Genomic DNA, 15,427 nt, shown 5'->3' with positions numbered 1-15,427 from the left:
GATCACGTTCAGCCACTTAAGTGTTGGTTTCCCACTTTGTGATGTGTGATGTTACTAGACTAAAACAAGGGCCAGACTGGTATGCAGCTACTCAAAAGCATCCCCAGAGACATCTTTGTTACGTCCCTCCTGGGTAGCCCAGCACTACAGCCAAACTTTCTGAGCTTGAAGGCAGCTGCTTCTTTTTTTTTTTTTTTTTCCCCTCCCTCTTTTCTTCTCTCCTCTCTTCACCCTGCCCTCCCCCCCCCCCCCCCAGCCCCTCAAGCCAAAGGTGGATCTCATAAGCACCTTTCAGCCAAGGAGGCTGAAATGCAGATCCCAAAGTTGTGTTGCTCTTATCCCATCGTTCAGACTGGTGCTGCTCATATGGGCATACCTGCTGTAAAGGACCGTGTTAAATATGGAAATGACTGAGACTCTGAGACAGCAGGCCAGCATCTGCATTGCATGTCACTGTTAATCCCAAGAGTCAGAAAAAAATATGAAAACCCAAACCACAATAGGTGATATTTGCCCTGTTAAATGGATGCGTGCTCAGAAAGGAATAACATGCTTAAATTGGTGTGAAATGCCTGGCACTTGCAAAGCAAGTGTTTTGTGATCTTCCAGGAATTAATGTAATGAAGTTCCTCCTCTCTCTTCTATCTGAATCATACAGAAGAAACTTTATCTGTTTGAAAAAAATACAGTAGTTGTAACACATGGGAAATATTACAATGCATAAACCTCTTATTGTTCCTTTTTTTTCCCCCTCCAGGAACTGGCAAACTCTGTCTACTTGGTTATGGAGGTGAGTGCTGCTTTTTTTTTTTTTTTTTAATTTTTTTAAACTCATATTAAACAGACCTGCTCATTACTCAAGTAGAACTTTCTGCTCACACTCTGACCTGTGATGCTTTTGCTAACCTGCATAGCTGTGAGAACTGTAACAGTGTGGGTGAAGTTAGCGGCCAGCAGGATTTTTCATTCTACTACTGTCAGAAGGTCATGCTGGCACAGGTTTAATCAGTCAGACTCCTTATCGCAAGGGTAAAATGGATGTTACTGGGTAGTATCTACCTCAAGATACATGTAAGGAAAGCTGTCTCCACATGGTATGGCTGCAAAGCTTGTAAACTGTTTATTTGCTCTGCTGTCTTCACTCTGAAGTCTTATTGACTTTCCCTAATGACGTGGAACATAACGTGGGGAATTTCAGCATTCATCTGTAGCTGCTCCCAGGTTTTCCTCGACCAGTTTTCTGCTGATCTTTCAAATGGTGACCTTTCTTCTTTGTTTTTGTTTTCCCTGTCTTTCTCTCTCGCATGCGTATGTGTGCATGCATACAAAAGCTAAGGTACACTGGTATATCTTAATGCAACTTAACATATGTGGGAAATGTGACAAGAGAAACCTACCAGAATGATTATTTTCAATCATCTTCTGAATATACATTTTGGCATATGTGTGTTTGTTTATACTTAAATACCATGAGAAGCCTGCAATCCTAGAGAAGTTTGCTGCCTTATTTTTTTGATCTGTGCTTTCCCTCATGTTAACTGACCTTTGTGATCTCTTTCCAGTACTGTAACGGTGGTGACCTGGCAGACTACCTTCACAGTAAGTACAGCAGCATGGAGAACATCCTCTGTGTTCACTAGGAAGCAATAGCTGTTCTAGCTTGTTAAAGTTGTGGGGGTTTGTGGAAGATCTAAGCAAGCAGATGGGATATCTTTTTTTCAGTTCCTGAAAAATAAACAGAGCATCATTGCTCTTCTTCCAAGAGCTTTACCCTTGATAATCATTAGAAAAGTGAGACTGCAAGGCAGTAAAAGCTAGGTGGGATGACTTGTCTTTGCTAAGTAGGTCAGTCATGACTGAAGGATATGGACTGTTGTCAGCAGTTACCTATCTATTTTTGTTATAGTGGCCTTACAGATAAAACACATTTAATTCTGCCAGTGGCATGGTTGGTCTTTCTTGATCACTGGAAAAAATTACTTGTTCGAGCCTTGTATCTGTAGGGTTTGATCAAATGAAGTTCCAAGAATATATTTGATTTGCTTTAAATTTTCCCCTAAGGGTGTCCCCGCATCTCGGACAGAACACATTTGTTACTTCATAGTGTATGGAAGACAGCTCTGTCCAGTGTAAACTAGAAGCCAGTGGTGTTGTGAGGGTGACAAAAACTACTAACTTCAGGATCGTTTGGATAGCACACTGCAGTAGGCAGATATCTGTAACCGGGGTATCTTGAAGAAGGTTTCGGTGAGACTGAAGAGCTCCTTTGCCATCAAATGGAATGAAACATGCTTTGCAGATTACCCACCTGGGACTCGAGCTTTAGTCTCGCAAGCTGTTCTTTAGTGCAGGGCAGCCCATTGCACAACAACAGGATCCTCGTCTATGCAGAAATCATCCTGCACCTGAGCATCTCTTGGGTCACCACATGAATCCTCTAAACAATGGGAGGAGAACACGTTTAACAAGTGGCTTGTGTCTGACTGCAGCAAAGCATTATTTTCTGTTTGCCTGACTGTATTTCCCTCTCCCCCTCCCCCCCCTTTTTCTTTTTTAAAGTAACTTTCTTGTTGTTTTGGGTATTAACTAGAAGACTTAATTTGTCTCCTCAGTAATCTCATTTCTTGCATGAGTGTGGGTCGTGGTTAAACAAAGTTTGTTCATATTGTGGAAATTAAAAGCTAGTCAGCTAGATAATACTTTACATTTGCCCTACAGCTAGAGTTAGTGTCCCTAGAACGATTATTTCAGGCTTGATGCTACTATGTTGCATTCTGTTCATATAGGGTAACGAATTATGTGTGTTTGTGGATTTTTTTTTTATTTGCAGAAAGGATTTTGTACTTGAAAAAAAATGAAGGGACATTTTGCCTTTTATAGGTTTTGTTTATTTAAAATATGGATGACTCAGAAATGACAGGCATTTGTGTTTTTAAATTCAGGTTCAGTGTGCTTTGTCTTTAGTTAAGTGATAGTGTTTTGCATCGTTTGGATGTTATTGTGCTTTAAAGAGCTTCTTTCATAGTGGTGGAACAGTGTTATGAATATGAAGTGAAAATATTTTTGTATATGATACCTTTTTTGCCTTGAAGACAAGCTGAAATTTAAATAATAAAATGCTTTTAAAAATAGTCACGCTTCAGTTTTGTCAGGGCCCAGGCAAGTTTTAAATAGAGAATGGGTAATGAATTATGAGTTGGGAGTAGAAGTCAGCTGGAGAAATCAATGAACTGAGGTTCCCTCTCAGCTAACTCTTCTAATCTCTGTAATCTCATTTCCAAAGTTTCTGGGTCTGTATGTCCAAGATGTTGTTTACATGTAGAGGCAGGCTTCTGCCTGTTTTGTAAGTACAGGAGCATGCTGAACATGTAATATTACTTTTTCCCAGTGACTGAATTGATGGGATTTTGTGCCCTCGCATTAAATATAGTCCGTTTAGAACGTACGTGGGATTTTTCTAGTTCTTGTGCACATGAAGAGAACAGTGATGGTAAAGCACTGAGCTGTGCACACTTGCTGTGGAAGCTGCATGTGTAAATGGGAGCAGAGCCTCTGGCTGAATGGTAAGCCCCTGACATGGCTTTATAGAAAATCTACCTATTCATACTACTGCTTGTGTGTGTACAGCGTGGTGTTTTCGTAGAAGTGTGGCATGCTGTGCAATTAATGGGGCTATTAATAAAGCTCGCTTCCTTGTTTATCAAATGAAGCTACTCAGGACTTTGGTGGCTAGTTTGAGAAAGTGACAATGAATTATATTTGCCAAATAAATTTCGGTTTTACCCCAGCATGGATAGTCTGAATGTTGCGTGGGCTAACGCTTCATCCTTCTTTGTCTGAGTTAATTCAAAAAAGTTAGACTGAGCTCCAGTTTTTGCCTATAAAATATTCGGAAGCTTATATTGGAAAGTTCAGATTTCTTCCCAGATATTTTACTGCTATACAGGAGGCTCATCTCTACTGAGCAATTATTTAGCTGCTTCAGTTATTGTGATAATTGTATGATGGTACTAAATTGCAACGTCTACTTTCCCAATGACTCCTCAGATGTTTTTGCTGATAGTTCCTGCAACATTATGCAAGTTGCACATGCAAATCCCGTTTCTCATTGAACGAGATGCTTGTAAGCTTCCCAGTCCGTTCTGCCCTCTAATTACAGACATTAGGCAACATGGTAATTCTGTGTTGAATCAAAAGGCACTCTAATTCTCCTCGTCTTCATAACTGGAAGACGTGCATATGTGCACGTTTCAATGCAATACGCATTTGTGTTGGATTTCCCTATTGGTCAGCCTCGTCTCTTTGATACAGCCTCCTAAGATTGTGTGTGTCCTGTTGAAAAGAACTCTTCTGTGCTATTTTTTTTTTATGGTACGATACTTCTTATTTTCTGATGGATCTCTATAGATGTTGGTTTCATTTAAAATTCATTAAAAGTGAGCGTGACAGATCTCTGCAATATATGATAATGCTATGGAAAGTATTACAGAAGTTACTGTTCTCACTACAGGAATAACTGAATGAAATTCTGTGCCCTCTGATGTTCAGGAGGTCAAATCAGGTTGATCTAAAAGTCCCTCTTTAAATTCTCTGAATTGACCCTGACACAGGCAGTTATGAACAGTTCATAAGTGCATATTCCTGACTTTTCTAAAAAGCTGCCTCCTGGAGAAGCCATCTCTGTGGAGAAAACTTCATATTCAGAGATTAGTGTTTCTTTATTAGACCACGGCACACATAAGGAGGTATAATTTTCTTCTAGATTTATTGAATCTCAGATGATCTTAGCAACTCCTCTGTAAGCCAGAGATGTAAGGCATTTCTGTATAACTTTTCTCCCTACAGCAGGGTAATTAAGAATATCTATGTAAGAATAGATCTATCTAGAATAAGTCTTCTGATTTATACGAAAGACTTCACAAGGGTCACACTAGTGATGTTCAGGGTGGATGGAACCCGGTGAAGTTATAAGCTGGCACGATGGGCCCCAAACAAGTCGGCTTGGTTTCTTTGACTTCAGTGTGATTTAGATAGGGCCCGTGTTGGAGATACTTGTGACACCTGTGGGTAAGAGGAGAAGTTATTTTTCCTAAATAACTTTTCCAGAATGATGATGTCATGTAACATTGCAGCAAGTGTACTCAAATACGTTTACACTTGGATCAGCTATCAAGGCCTATTTACTACAGTTTACCTGGCAGGCTCTTGGCAGGTTGAGTGGTCATTACATTGCTATGCAGTGCTGTCCAGGTCACTTTTTAGGTGCCTTCATCCTTTTTCTATGCCTCAAGAACTGCCAGGCACACAGCCTTTGCACTGACCTGCTGTAAATATTTGTTCTGCTCTCCTGACCCATGTAGCAGCCGTTCCTGGGGCAGTAAGCTGAGTGCCCTGTCCCTGAAGTGCAGCCCATGAAAATAAACACGGGGATATTATTACTTCTCGGTAATGGCAAAGTCAGGCTTGTGAAACAGTGTTCCCTGCAAGAACGCGTTGCTGACTGCAGATGTCCAGGGGGATGCCCAAACGGCAGTGCAGGCTTAACGTCTTACCAAGAGTTTTCTAGTGAAGATGAGAGATGGCCCGTTTTTGTGGGGACAGAAGTACAAGTTCCTCATTTAGGGTGCAACAGGAAAGCAGTGAACGGTTGCGTTCTCTACGCTTGTTTTGGTGGCACCTAAATTGGAGGAATATTCTGTATGTTCTCCCTCCTGCAGCTGATGGGTAGTTGGCCTAGAAGACCTTTGGCTGACCAATTTCTTGATGTTTCAGCTTTTCAGTAACCCTTCTGGTGGAATATGGCTAATACTGCTTTTTCTGACTTTCTGCAAAGAAAATCTGAATTGAAATTAAACTTGCTAGATTGAAGTAAATCAGAAAGAGGTGTCTCTGAGAAGAATCTGTCCATGGTGTTTGTGTGGTGTGTGTTTCGTGTGCCCCCGCCCCGCGCAATTCCTGAAGCCTCTGAAAGCGTCAGTTGTATTTATTTCTCTGACCTTCAGTTGGAGATCACTGCTGCCGTTCCCTAGACTGATGGGCTGTGTACGAGAGATAAGGCCTCGTGTTTTTCCTGTGTTATGGTGGGTCTGTTAATGGAGGGAGGTAAAAGGGTATCTCCCTGCACTCCCCAAGTAACTGACTGCCCCTCTTCTGTTACTGAGGGAACCTTCTCAGTTTCACAATCTTGCCTCACTGCACTACCTTGACTTTTTTTTTTTTTTTTTTTTTGAGTTTTACTGCTGCCACAGGATCTAACAGACCTGTGTCTTCATCTGAATTTTGCTCTTCTGCAGTTTGATAGCTTTGCTAAGCCACAGCAGATGCACTGGAGGAATCTGTCTGCAGGCTCAAGACAGCAGCCTAGAGACTGCTCGTGTTAGAGGGAAAAAATATTTTTTCCCTCTAAAGAGCTTCATACAGAACTTCTGTTAAGTGGAAGGGCTTAAATTCTGCAGAAATTGGAAGCTTAGAGGCCCTATTTTTTCTGGATGGATGGATTTCCTGACCTTGGTATCAATTTTTTTTTTCTCCAGTGTAAAGGGTTAGAGTCCTCATTAGAGAGGCTTAACGTGCTTGCTGGGAGAAGGTGGCTAGCACTGTATTAGATTATTTTAAACACCAAACTGTATAAAAGAGAGGGTAACATCTTAAAAATGTGGCATGCTGTTGGAACTGCAGATTAGAACAAAGCACTAAACGAAGCAATTTCTCTGCTAGAGGCAAGGTATATTTAGCCAGAAGTTCATTATCTGGCTTTGATAATGTTAAGTACTGCCAAGCTTCAAGTCTTGCTTCTTGTTTGGGAGATAATGGTACAGTCCGACTGTCATTCCTAGGCCTGACCTGAGTTGAGCAAAAAATTTTGGAGCCCTTGCTGTTTTGTTTAAAGGCAGTGGTCCCTGTTTTAACCATTCCTGGATAATTTCCCTGTTTTGGTTCACTTGAGACTCTATTTTGTGAGTATGTTGTGAGGACAAATAGTGTGCAGGAATGTGAAGTGTGTAAGGACCACAGAGAAGGGAATTGCAGAAATATTTTAGAGAGAGACCATTTTTTTAGAAGCGGAAGACTGAGCACAGCTAAGCCACGATGCTAGATCTTTAGTAGGTGGAAGCTGATACCCAAGGGGATACTCTGATATACTTCAGCTGGAGGCCTGTCATTTAATGCACCCATGGGGAAAGCCTTGTTAAACATGAGATAGTACTTTTCTGGGGAAGATGCAAGTAGGTTTGATAGGCTTGCATCTGAGCTGTCTCTTGATCTTTAAATGCACAAGAGTCTCTTGAATGCTAGCTGAGTGCCAGTTCATGGGAGAAAAAGGCTCAGAGAGGAGAGAGAAACTCTATAGACGTGCACTTGTGTCACGTGTATGAATCCAGGACCAACTGGTACCCACGGTGACATTTTAGCTCTGTTTGTGCCTCTTCTAAACAGTGAAGTTTGGGAGCAGTGGGAGTTTATTTTTATTCTAAATGCTGTTTAACTGACCTTTGTCCCTTGCTGTTTCCCATGCACATATTTTAAATGTTAGGTTTTTAATTTCCTGTGTTGTGTTAAAGCTGCCTGCAGCCTCATCTGTGTTTTCATAAGGATTCCTCCCTTCTAGCTGACTAGGTAGGGTAGCATTTTGAAGCGCCTGCCAGCTTGGTTTAAAGTCTTACTAGAGAGCAGCTGGAACAACACTAATGAAGTCCCAAGTAATTTACAGGGGCCTTTTACGAAAGAGATGGTTTTATTCAAGAGGGGTTTTTTTTTTTTTTTTTTTTTTTTTTTTTTTTAAGCCTAACTTGTTCAGTGACTGACAACAAGGCAGGCCAGGAGAACTATTGATCCTGGAGGCTTGTACAGCAGACTGCTCCTAGCTTTGGCAAGAGTTTCATGCATATAGTTCTTAAAATAACCAGACCTCATGTCGTATCATTCTGGCTACAAGAGCCTGTTGAACATTTTTAATCCCTTCAGTATTTCTTAGCTTTCACGCCATGGTTCTTGGGAAGCCTGTCTTACAGGGAGAGTGCAGTTTAGTGCTTCTAGATTTAAAGGGTTTGATTATTAGTGTTTTCTAAAAAATATATTTACTTAAAAGGGTTCTGAGCCAGTTGTGCTGCTCTTTCATATCTGTGGATGCAAGACAGAGTGTCAGGTTGGGGATTGCAGGGTCCACTTAGTAGGAATACTTCTGTTAGGTATCATAGAGCCGTGGTTCATCCGAACGCTGGCTAATGCATTATGGTTTGGTCTAGCGGATGATGATGCACCAAAGTTAGGCCTTACTTGGATTCAGTCAAATTCATAAGTTAGAGATGCCTAGTGGTTACGTGCCTGGACTCTGTTTGAGTTACCCCTGAAGCCTTAAACCTCATAAAATGTCACTTTCGAATCCAGGTGATAATCCAGGTGCAGCACTCTCCACTGGCCTGAGTTCAGCCTCACTGCCATTAGGCTCCATGGGCTGAAACGGCCCTGACAACAGTGTGTATAAAGCTGTGGGGAGAAGGGAAGGCAAAGCTCTCTTAGTACTAGTCTTTGTAGTAACAGTTCAGAGATAGTGTCATAGAGAAAAAAGCTATACGTGAAAGTAAAAATGCCAAATTATGGCTAATTGTCATGGAGAAGCTGCCCTCTGGGCTCTTCAGAGAACTGGCATTATGATTCTTTGATCTGTGTGTGTATTTTGTTTCTTCCTTAGCTATGCGAACGCTTAGTGAAGACACCATCAGGCTCTTTCTTCAGCAGATAGCAGGTGCCATGAAAATGCTGCACAGCAAAGGCATCATCCATCGGGATCTGAAACCACAGAACATTCTCCTTTCCTATGCTGGAGGCAAGAAATCAAATCCCAACAACATTCGCATAAAGATTGGTAAGACCCTGTTACAAGCATCACCCTAAGAGCTCTGAGTTTGGTCACTGATAAATGGCAAGCCTCAGTTTTTCTTTTGGGAACTGTCTAGATGAAAAAAAGAATTTCCGTGCTTTTTAATAAGGCCTAAGGTTTTCTAGCTTGCTCTGTTAGTTCCTCTGCTAGAAATAACCAAGCTCAGCTAGCTCCAGTCCGTCTCCAAGAAAGAGTATTCTGCTCTGCTAGGGCAGAGACTAATGTAAAGTAAATCAGGCAGGCCTTCCCAGCTGAATGGTGCCTCGCTTGGTAAAAACAAATACTACCCTGCCCTAATTGGCTTGTAATCTCCAGCCTTGCCAACAAATGAGTATCTGTAGTGATTTTTATCTGCAGTGTTTAATAGAATCAAGGTAAATGTTGGTGTCTTAAGGCCTAAAACTAGCTGCTGTCCTCGCTGGCTTCAGAGATTGTAATGGGAGTCAGGCGCACCTAAAAACAGGTGCTTTCACTGTATGAATTAGAGGAAGGCTTCTCAGCTGCATCTTGAAGAGGTCCACTTTTTGCATATTAGGCACAGAGGGTGGCAAGTAGCACAGATGGATTGGCAGTTGGGACAATTGCTCTGAAAATCCAGACACTGAGCACAGATCTCCCCTGTGGTCCCTTTGAAATGAGTGCTAGATAATATCGCTTTCAATACATGGACATTTGTCCAATTGTGTTACACTTCATAAGCTGAAGCTGACGCCAGTTAGATAAAACTATTACTTGCCTAAAACCTGTCCTGTGAAGTGTTAATGCCTTTATTTGTCTGAGAAATGAGGTTCAGTGGAAAAACTTGTTTGAAACATTGCTGCTGTTCAGCTGTAGCTGAAGCGTTTGCTGAAATGCAGAGGTCTCTGGAAGGTGGAAGTGACTGGAGCTGTGGAGATGGGCAGGAGGGTGGCTGGCACAGCACACTAGGCTCATGAGCACGGCTGTTCTTCAGCTTGTCATGCCTTGTACCCTCTCCCTCCCACTTCCCTAAGTAGTAGATGGCCCAGGAGAGGGTATAGCCAATGGTACTAGTCTGTTAGTGACAGATGACAGTGTAAACAGCTGTGTCAAATAATCTCCTTGCTTGAAATATCTGGTAACCTTGAGAGAACCTCTGAGCATCATATGATCAGATGCTGAGTAACCTGCAGATGTAATTCATCTTGGTATTCATAGCCCCTGGCTTTTCTAGCTACGAGGTGAACTAACGGCTTAACTTTCTCTCTTCATATCAGAGTTAGCATTGTTGAAACTCTTCTAAAGGAACAAAGACAGACAATTTTCAATTGGCCTGTTCCAGAAACGTGGGTGCTGGCAAGCAGTGATTTCTCTTGGATGTCTGTGACACAGCAGTCTTTTCAATGGAGAGGAGCTTTCAGTTTCGCAAATTAAAAGTTAAGGTAGCAGCAGCTTAGTGATGTGGAAGTCTTTGAGTTTTGCTAACCCTTTGACATATATGTAGATCATAGGTTTTGCTTTAGCTCGTGTGAATTGGCACGTTCCTACTGAAGTCAAGAGATCGTAACCAGTTTCTGTCACCTGGCATTTTGGAATACAGGCAAGTGGATGCAGAAAAAAGTGACTGCTAATCTCTAGAAAAGGGTGGGAATTTATTCCTCTGAATACTTTTTGTAGCTTCATTTCCCTTTTTCTTATGTCTGTAGTGTGCATTAATAACTAACACAAGGATGTCACTGTTCAGGGATACAGTTATCGAAGTCTTGTGGTTAAGAAGGGGTACTTCACTTGCTGCAGGAATTATTGGGCAGTAGGGCAGTTTGAGGAAGGTACAGACCCTCTAGAACTGGTATCTGATCCTGACCCACCTTCTGTTTCTCTTTGTAGCTGACTTTGGGTTTGCTCGATACCTGCAGAATAACATGATGGCAGCAACATTGTGTGGTTCACCTATGTACATGGTGAGTTTTGCTTACAGGTCTTTCTATGTTGTTCTTGCTCTGTTCCTCCAGAAGCAAGGCCGTTTCTGACAAACATCAGGGTAGCTGCTTTTTCTCACCCCCCACCCCCAAATTTCCTGCAAAGGTGGAATTTTTTGACTTGTCAGAAAACAGCTATTACACAGGGAGACTTCATAAAGTCCTAGCAGCCTGTAATCTCAGATGACAGGTGCCTGTGGTACTGTGTTGTCATCTAACTTTCAGGTGAGCTATTGATTAATAAAACTGGACAAAACAAAATGTTGATCGCTCTCTACTCCCAGCAACTGAATCTTCCAGAGCGAGGACCAGGGCCTCTCCAGTGAAGGCACTGGAAAGTGAAATCTAGTGTTTCTTCTTTGCTGCAGGCAAAACAGCAACAAAAGAGAGTGAAGGCCAGGATGATGGTTCACACCTATCCATCTCTGAGGCATTGCTTTCCTGGAGAGGAGCCTCAGCCACTGTGCTTCAGCAAGGCTTTTTGAGACAGTGGTTCCAAACCCTCCCCACCCCCCCCCACCCCCCACCTTGGGCCTTGCAGTCACTTGCCAAGCCCAGAGCATCAGGATCAAGAGCCCTGTTTAGAAGCAGTTCTGTAAAGTTCCCAGTCCTTTTAAGTCTCTGGTCTCGCAAAATCCATTTGGGCCTATGGACCAATTCCGGCAGAGATCTTGCTATCCTTGCAGTGTTTTTAAACTTGCAGCTAAATATGTTTTGCTGCACGTAGAACTCGATAAATGGATGTAAATGAAGCTCACTTGCTTCTGTTTGTAATTTGCATTTTGTGCCTCCTCCCAAATTTCTTTCACCGAAGCAACTGCTTCAGGGATAATTTCTTTGCTTGTGAAGCAGATATACTGAAAAAACAAAATGATCCCTGTCACCTCCTTTGTACCTTCCACCCTGAGACCAGGACGTGAGGAGGTGTTCTCTTGTTTGTGTTTATGGAAACAGTCAACATCCGAGTGTCACATCGGGGCGGTAAAGTTAAAAATGACAAAACGAGACCAGAAATAAAAATGTCAAAACAAACTGTGTAATAGTTCCCAGAGATGTGGGTGTCTGAGCTCAAAGTAAAGAGTTGATGTGGATCAATTTAGATTGAAATTTTCAGAAATGCCCTGGGGAAAGCAAAAGCAGGCCACCTGATTTTGAACGTGGTTTAATCCCCTTAAGTTTTGTTTGAACTCTTCGGGCCCAGAGTTAGGCTGTGCTGGGCAGCACCGCACAGTAATAGCGTGTTTGATAGTCTGTTCTTCAATACAAACTTGTGCAAAGCTGACTTCCTCTCTCTCTCTCTTTTTTGAAACTGGATGTTTACTTGACTATGCTATATGTATAGATGATGTCACTTTCTTCTCCTGGTGAGAGTTTCCCGAATTGTCTATTTTTAGTGATGCCTTTTCTTTTTGAGTCTCTTGTGAAAGTAAATCAAAACACCCAGCTCATTTTTGAAAGGGCTAGAGGGAACTATTGATGACCCTTATCATTTTTTTTTTTAATTTTTTTAAAGAACTCTGGAGACTCCTTGAAAACTTAAAAGGTTCCATGTTGTTCTCTGTTTATTGAAGGATTTGAGGGAAGATGGTAAGGGAGGGTTAAACTGGGATTTAGGGTGGGTGTTTGAAGTCTCTCTCTAATGCTATTGTGGATCTTGCGAGTTAGCCCTGGGAACATCGGCTAGCAATGCAGACTCTTCTGCTCATCTTATTTTTTTTGATGAGATATTGCTTGTCTTAGCTCATAGCTGTTCTTTTCATTTTGTTTTGTTAAAAAGAAAAGTATGTTACCAGCACAAGAATGAGCTTTATGTCTGAACCTTGATATGATCCACGTCCTATGAGATGTGAAACCTCCATGGACAGTTCGTGTCCTGTTTTTCCTTGGCTTTGTTCAGTGTCATGCCTGCTTCCCTTAGGGACCGACCAAGCTCTGGTCTGCAAGTTGTTTGCTGCCACTTTGTTTTCCCCATTATATATGGCCTTTCCTCCTGACAGAGCTAGAAAATTGATCCCATTCCATGCTGGCAGTGCTGAGGTGAAATCTGTTGTTTTAAGCGTACGGGCTTAGCGAGCCTGCCCGTCCATCACTTCTCCTCTGTTGCCGTTCCTGGGGCACGTTGCCTTCTGGACTGTGAGGCTCTGCAGACTTGTGCTGCTTCCAGCTTCTGGAATGAGCCTGGGAGGGAGCAGTTGAGGGCACAGTGTTAGGTTAGATGCCAGCCTCTGAGGCCCAGCAGGGCTCGAGCTGTCAGGAGTGAAACACAGATCTGCTCAACTGTGTCATTGGCAGTGGGCTCTGGTGCATGACTAATATCTTGCCATCTTGGGCTAAATGTAGAAGATGCGTGATGTGATGCTGCCTGAGACAGAGGCCAGAGCTTACCTGTGCAGTTCGAGCCTTTATTTGCCTTGGTTGTTTACCTATTGCTTGCTTTGCTTTGAAAGGTCCATCTGTGCCATTCCAATGAGACTTCTGGGTACGGCTTGATTCAGCAGGGAATGGTTGCCTGAGAAGGAAATGTACTGGGATTGCCCGCAGTAGGCAGAACAGTGTAGGTCTTGTAGGAGTGGGAGTTTTGGTTTTGTTTTTTGTCTGCCGGAACAAAAGTCTCCGTTTCCTCCCCCTTAGATATGGAATTGCCCCTGTCAAGGTAGTGTTACAGTCTTTCCAGGTGCGAGCCGATCTTTCCCAGTTATCGGGGAATCTGCCTCAGGGTTTTTTAAATAATGTCAGTGGTTTCTGTTTCTTTCTTGCAGCTGCCAAAAAAGAAAAAAAGCCACCTCTTTTTATAAAACAGATTTCTGTTCTCTCCCCAAAAAAGGCACCAGAAGTCATCATGTCTCAGCACTATGATGCCAAAGCTGACCTCTGGAGTATAGGAACCATCATTTATCAGTGTCTCACAGGAAAGGCTCCTTTTCAGGTAAGTTGCTTAGATTTAATGTTTCTGGGGTTTTTTTGTTCTTTTTCTTTTTTCCCCCCTCTCTCACTTTTTAAAATCCACTTACTCTAAGGCTTCTGTCACATATAATGCTTAGTCCTGTAGACCCAGCCTCATGGAGGTCTGGCTTTCCAACACACTGACAATACGGTGCTTTTTATGCTGTAATTCTGGAAGTGTTACTGCAAGATGACACTTCTCCTCTAGGCTGTGTCTCTGTGAAATGCATCTCCTGGGCATAAGTCCATAGCAAAGGTCATCCCTGCGGAAAATTATCTTGGATTAGTTAAAGCAGTGGTGTTTCCTGGCCAACACTTTAAAATGCGTTTCTATTTACAGCTGTGCTCGGAGTATAATTTGTAATTATAATTCTGTTGGGTATGTAAGGACAATAAGGAAGACTCTGTAATTGCAAGTTAATGTTACGGGTGATTTGGTGACAACTGGTGTATTGCAGCTTAACTGGCTTTGTTTTTAGAGTAGTTAAATAGAGTCATAACAAAAGGATCTTATCTGTCAACTCATAGCAATCCCTTCTGGCCTTAAATATTTATGGTCATCAAGTCCAAATCCCTCTGAGTATAACACAGACCAGTAAAACCCTGTGATTCATGCTATAACTTCTGGCTGAGCTAGAGTATATCTTTGTGAAAGACCTTCTTTGATTTAACATTTTTGAGTGATGAAAAACTCACTACAACCTTATGCAAGCTGTTTCAGGATTATTTCACATATTTTTAATCTTATAGGTAGCTGGAGTTAATCCAGACTTAGTGCATTTCTCTTTCCCAGTCATTAGTGTGTCACAGAGTACACGTTATATTTCTTCTTTCTTCCATGCTGACCCATGAATCTATCTGCTTTTCTTAAGCAGATCTTCAGACTGTCCCTTGCAACCAGTATTTTGGAGTACTGTACTTGTCAGTTTTTTCCTTACTGGCATACATCATAGCAGAGAGATGCTTGAGTTGCTGATACGTCCTCACATCTTTAATTATGAGCTCTTTAGAGATCATTTCTTTCTAGTCTGTGGAATATGGAATAAGACCACACCTCAAATTTGCGTGCTGAGTTAGTGTCATTGACACCAACTCTTTAGCGTCTTAGATCAGGTGTACTAAATGGCTGAACTATAGCCTTTATTTACTTTTGCCAAGTCCTGACACCTCTTCACCCTAAATAAAGTATGACAGCAGCAGGAGAAAAATTCTGTGCTGATGTAATAACCCAAGCTTTATGAACTGCAGGACTTCTGAGCTTTAGCTCAACAGCTCTTTAGGATTTCATAGGCATTCAAGGTCTCGTGTGAAGTTACATAATCAGGAAGGATAAAATGAATTCTGAATCTGTGGCAGGAAAGAGTGGGCAAATGTGAAAGTAAACTAATGGCGTGTTTTGGTTTTAGATCAGTGCTAAGAAGTCTTTTCTCCTTCAGGGTAACTTTTTCCTATTGCTGTAAGAATCTTCTATGCCAGTGCTTTCTAATCTTTGCTCCCTCCCCCTTGCTGTGTATTTAGAGCAAGACTTCATTTCCTTGGCATGTTTCTTTTTTATAAACACCCTTACAAAGTACATGGAAACTCTTGAATGGCTCCCATTTACTGGCTGCATCCACTTGTTGGTCTTGTTATCTTAGTTTGAGAGGAGAAAATAACTGTTAAGATA

At 42.0% G+C, this 15,427-nt stretch overlaps 1 protein-coding gene across 1 annotated transcript in view; it reads left to right on the top strand.

Moving 5' to 3' along the window:
* The window catches only part of ULK1 (unc-51 like autophagy activating kinase 1), an 85,216-nt gene that overhangs the window by 16,899 nt on the left and 52,890 nt on the right, over window positions 1-15,427 (top strand). Inside the window, exons 5-9 of the mRNA XM_068910692.1 lie at window positions 758-790; window positions 1,563-1,599; window positions 8,693-8,866; window positions 10,727-10,800; window positions 13,643-13,744. Coding sequence (XP_068766793.1) covers window positions 758-790; window positions 1,563-1,599; window positions 8,693-8,866; window positions 10,727-10,800; window positions 13,643-13,744 — 420 coding nt within the window. The remainder of the gene's footprint in view (window positions 1-757; window positions 791-1,562; window positions 1,600-8,692; window positions 8,867-10,726; window positions 10,801-13,642; window positions 13,745-15,427) is intronic.

This window comes from Struthio camelus, chromosome 17 (genome assembly GCF_040807025.1).
Source record: "Struthio camelus isolate bStrCam1 chromosome 17, bStrCam1.hap1, whole genome shotgun sequence".
Taxonomy (NCBI): Eukaryota; Metazoa; Chordata; class Aves; order Struthioniformes; family Struthionidae; genus Struthio; species Struthio camelus.
This window is presented reverse-complemented; position numbering and strand designations above follow the sequence as displayed.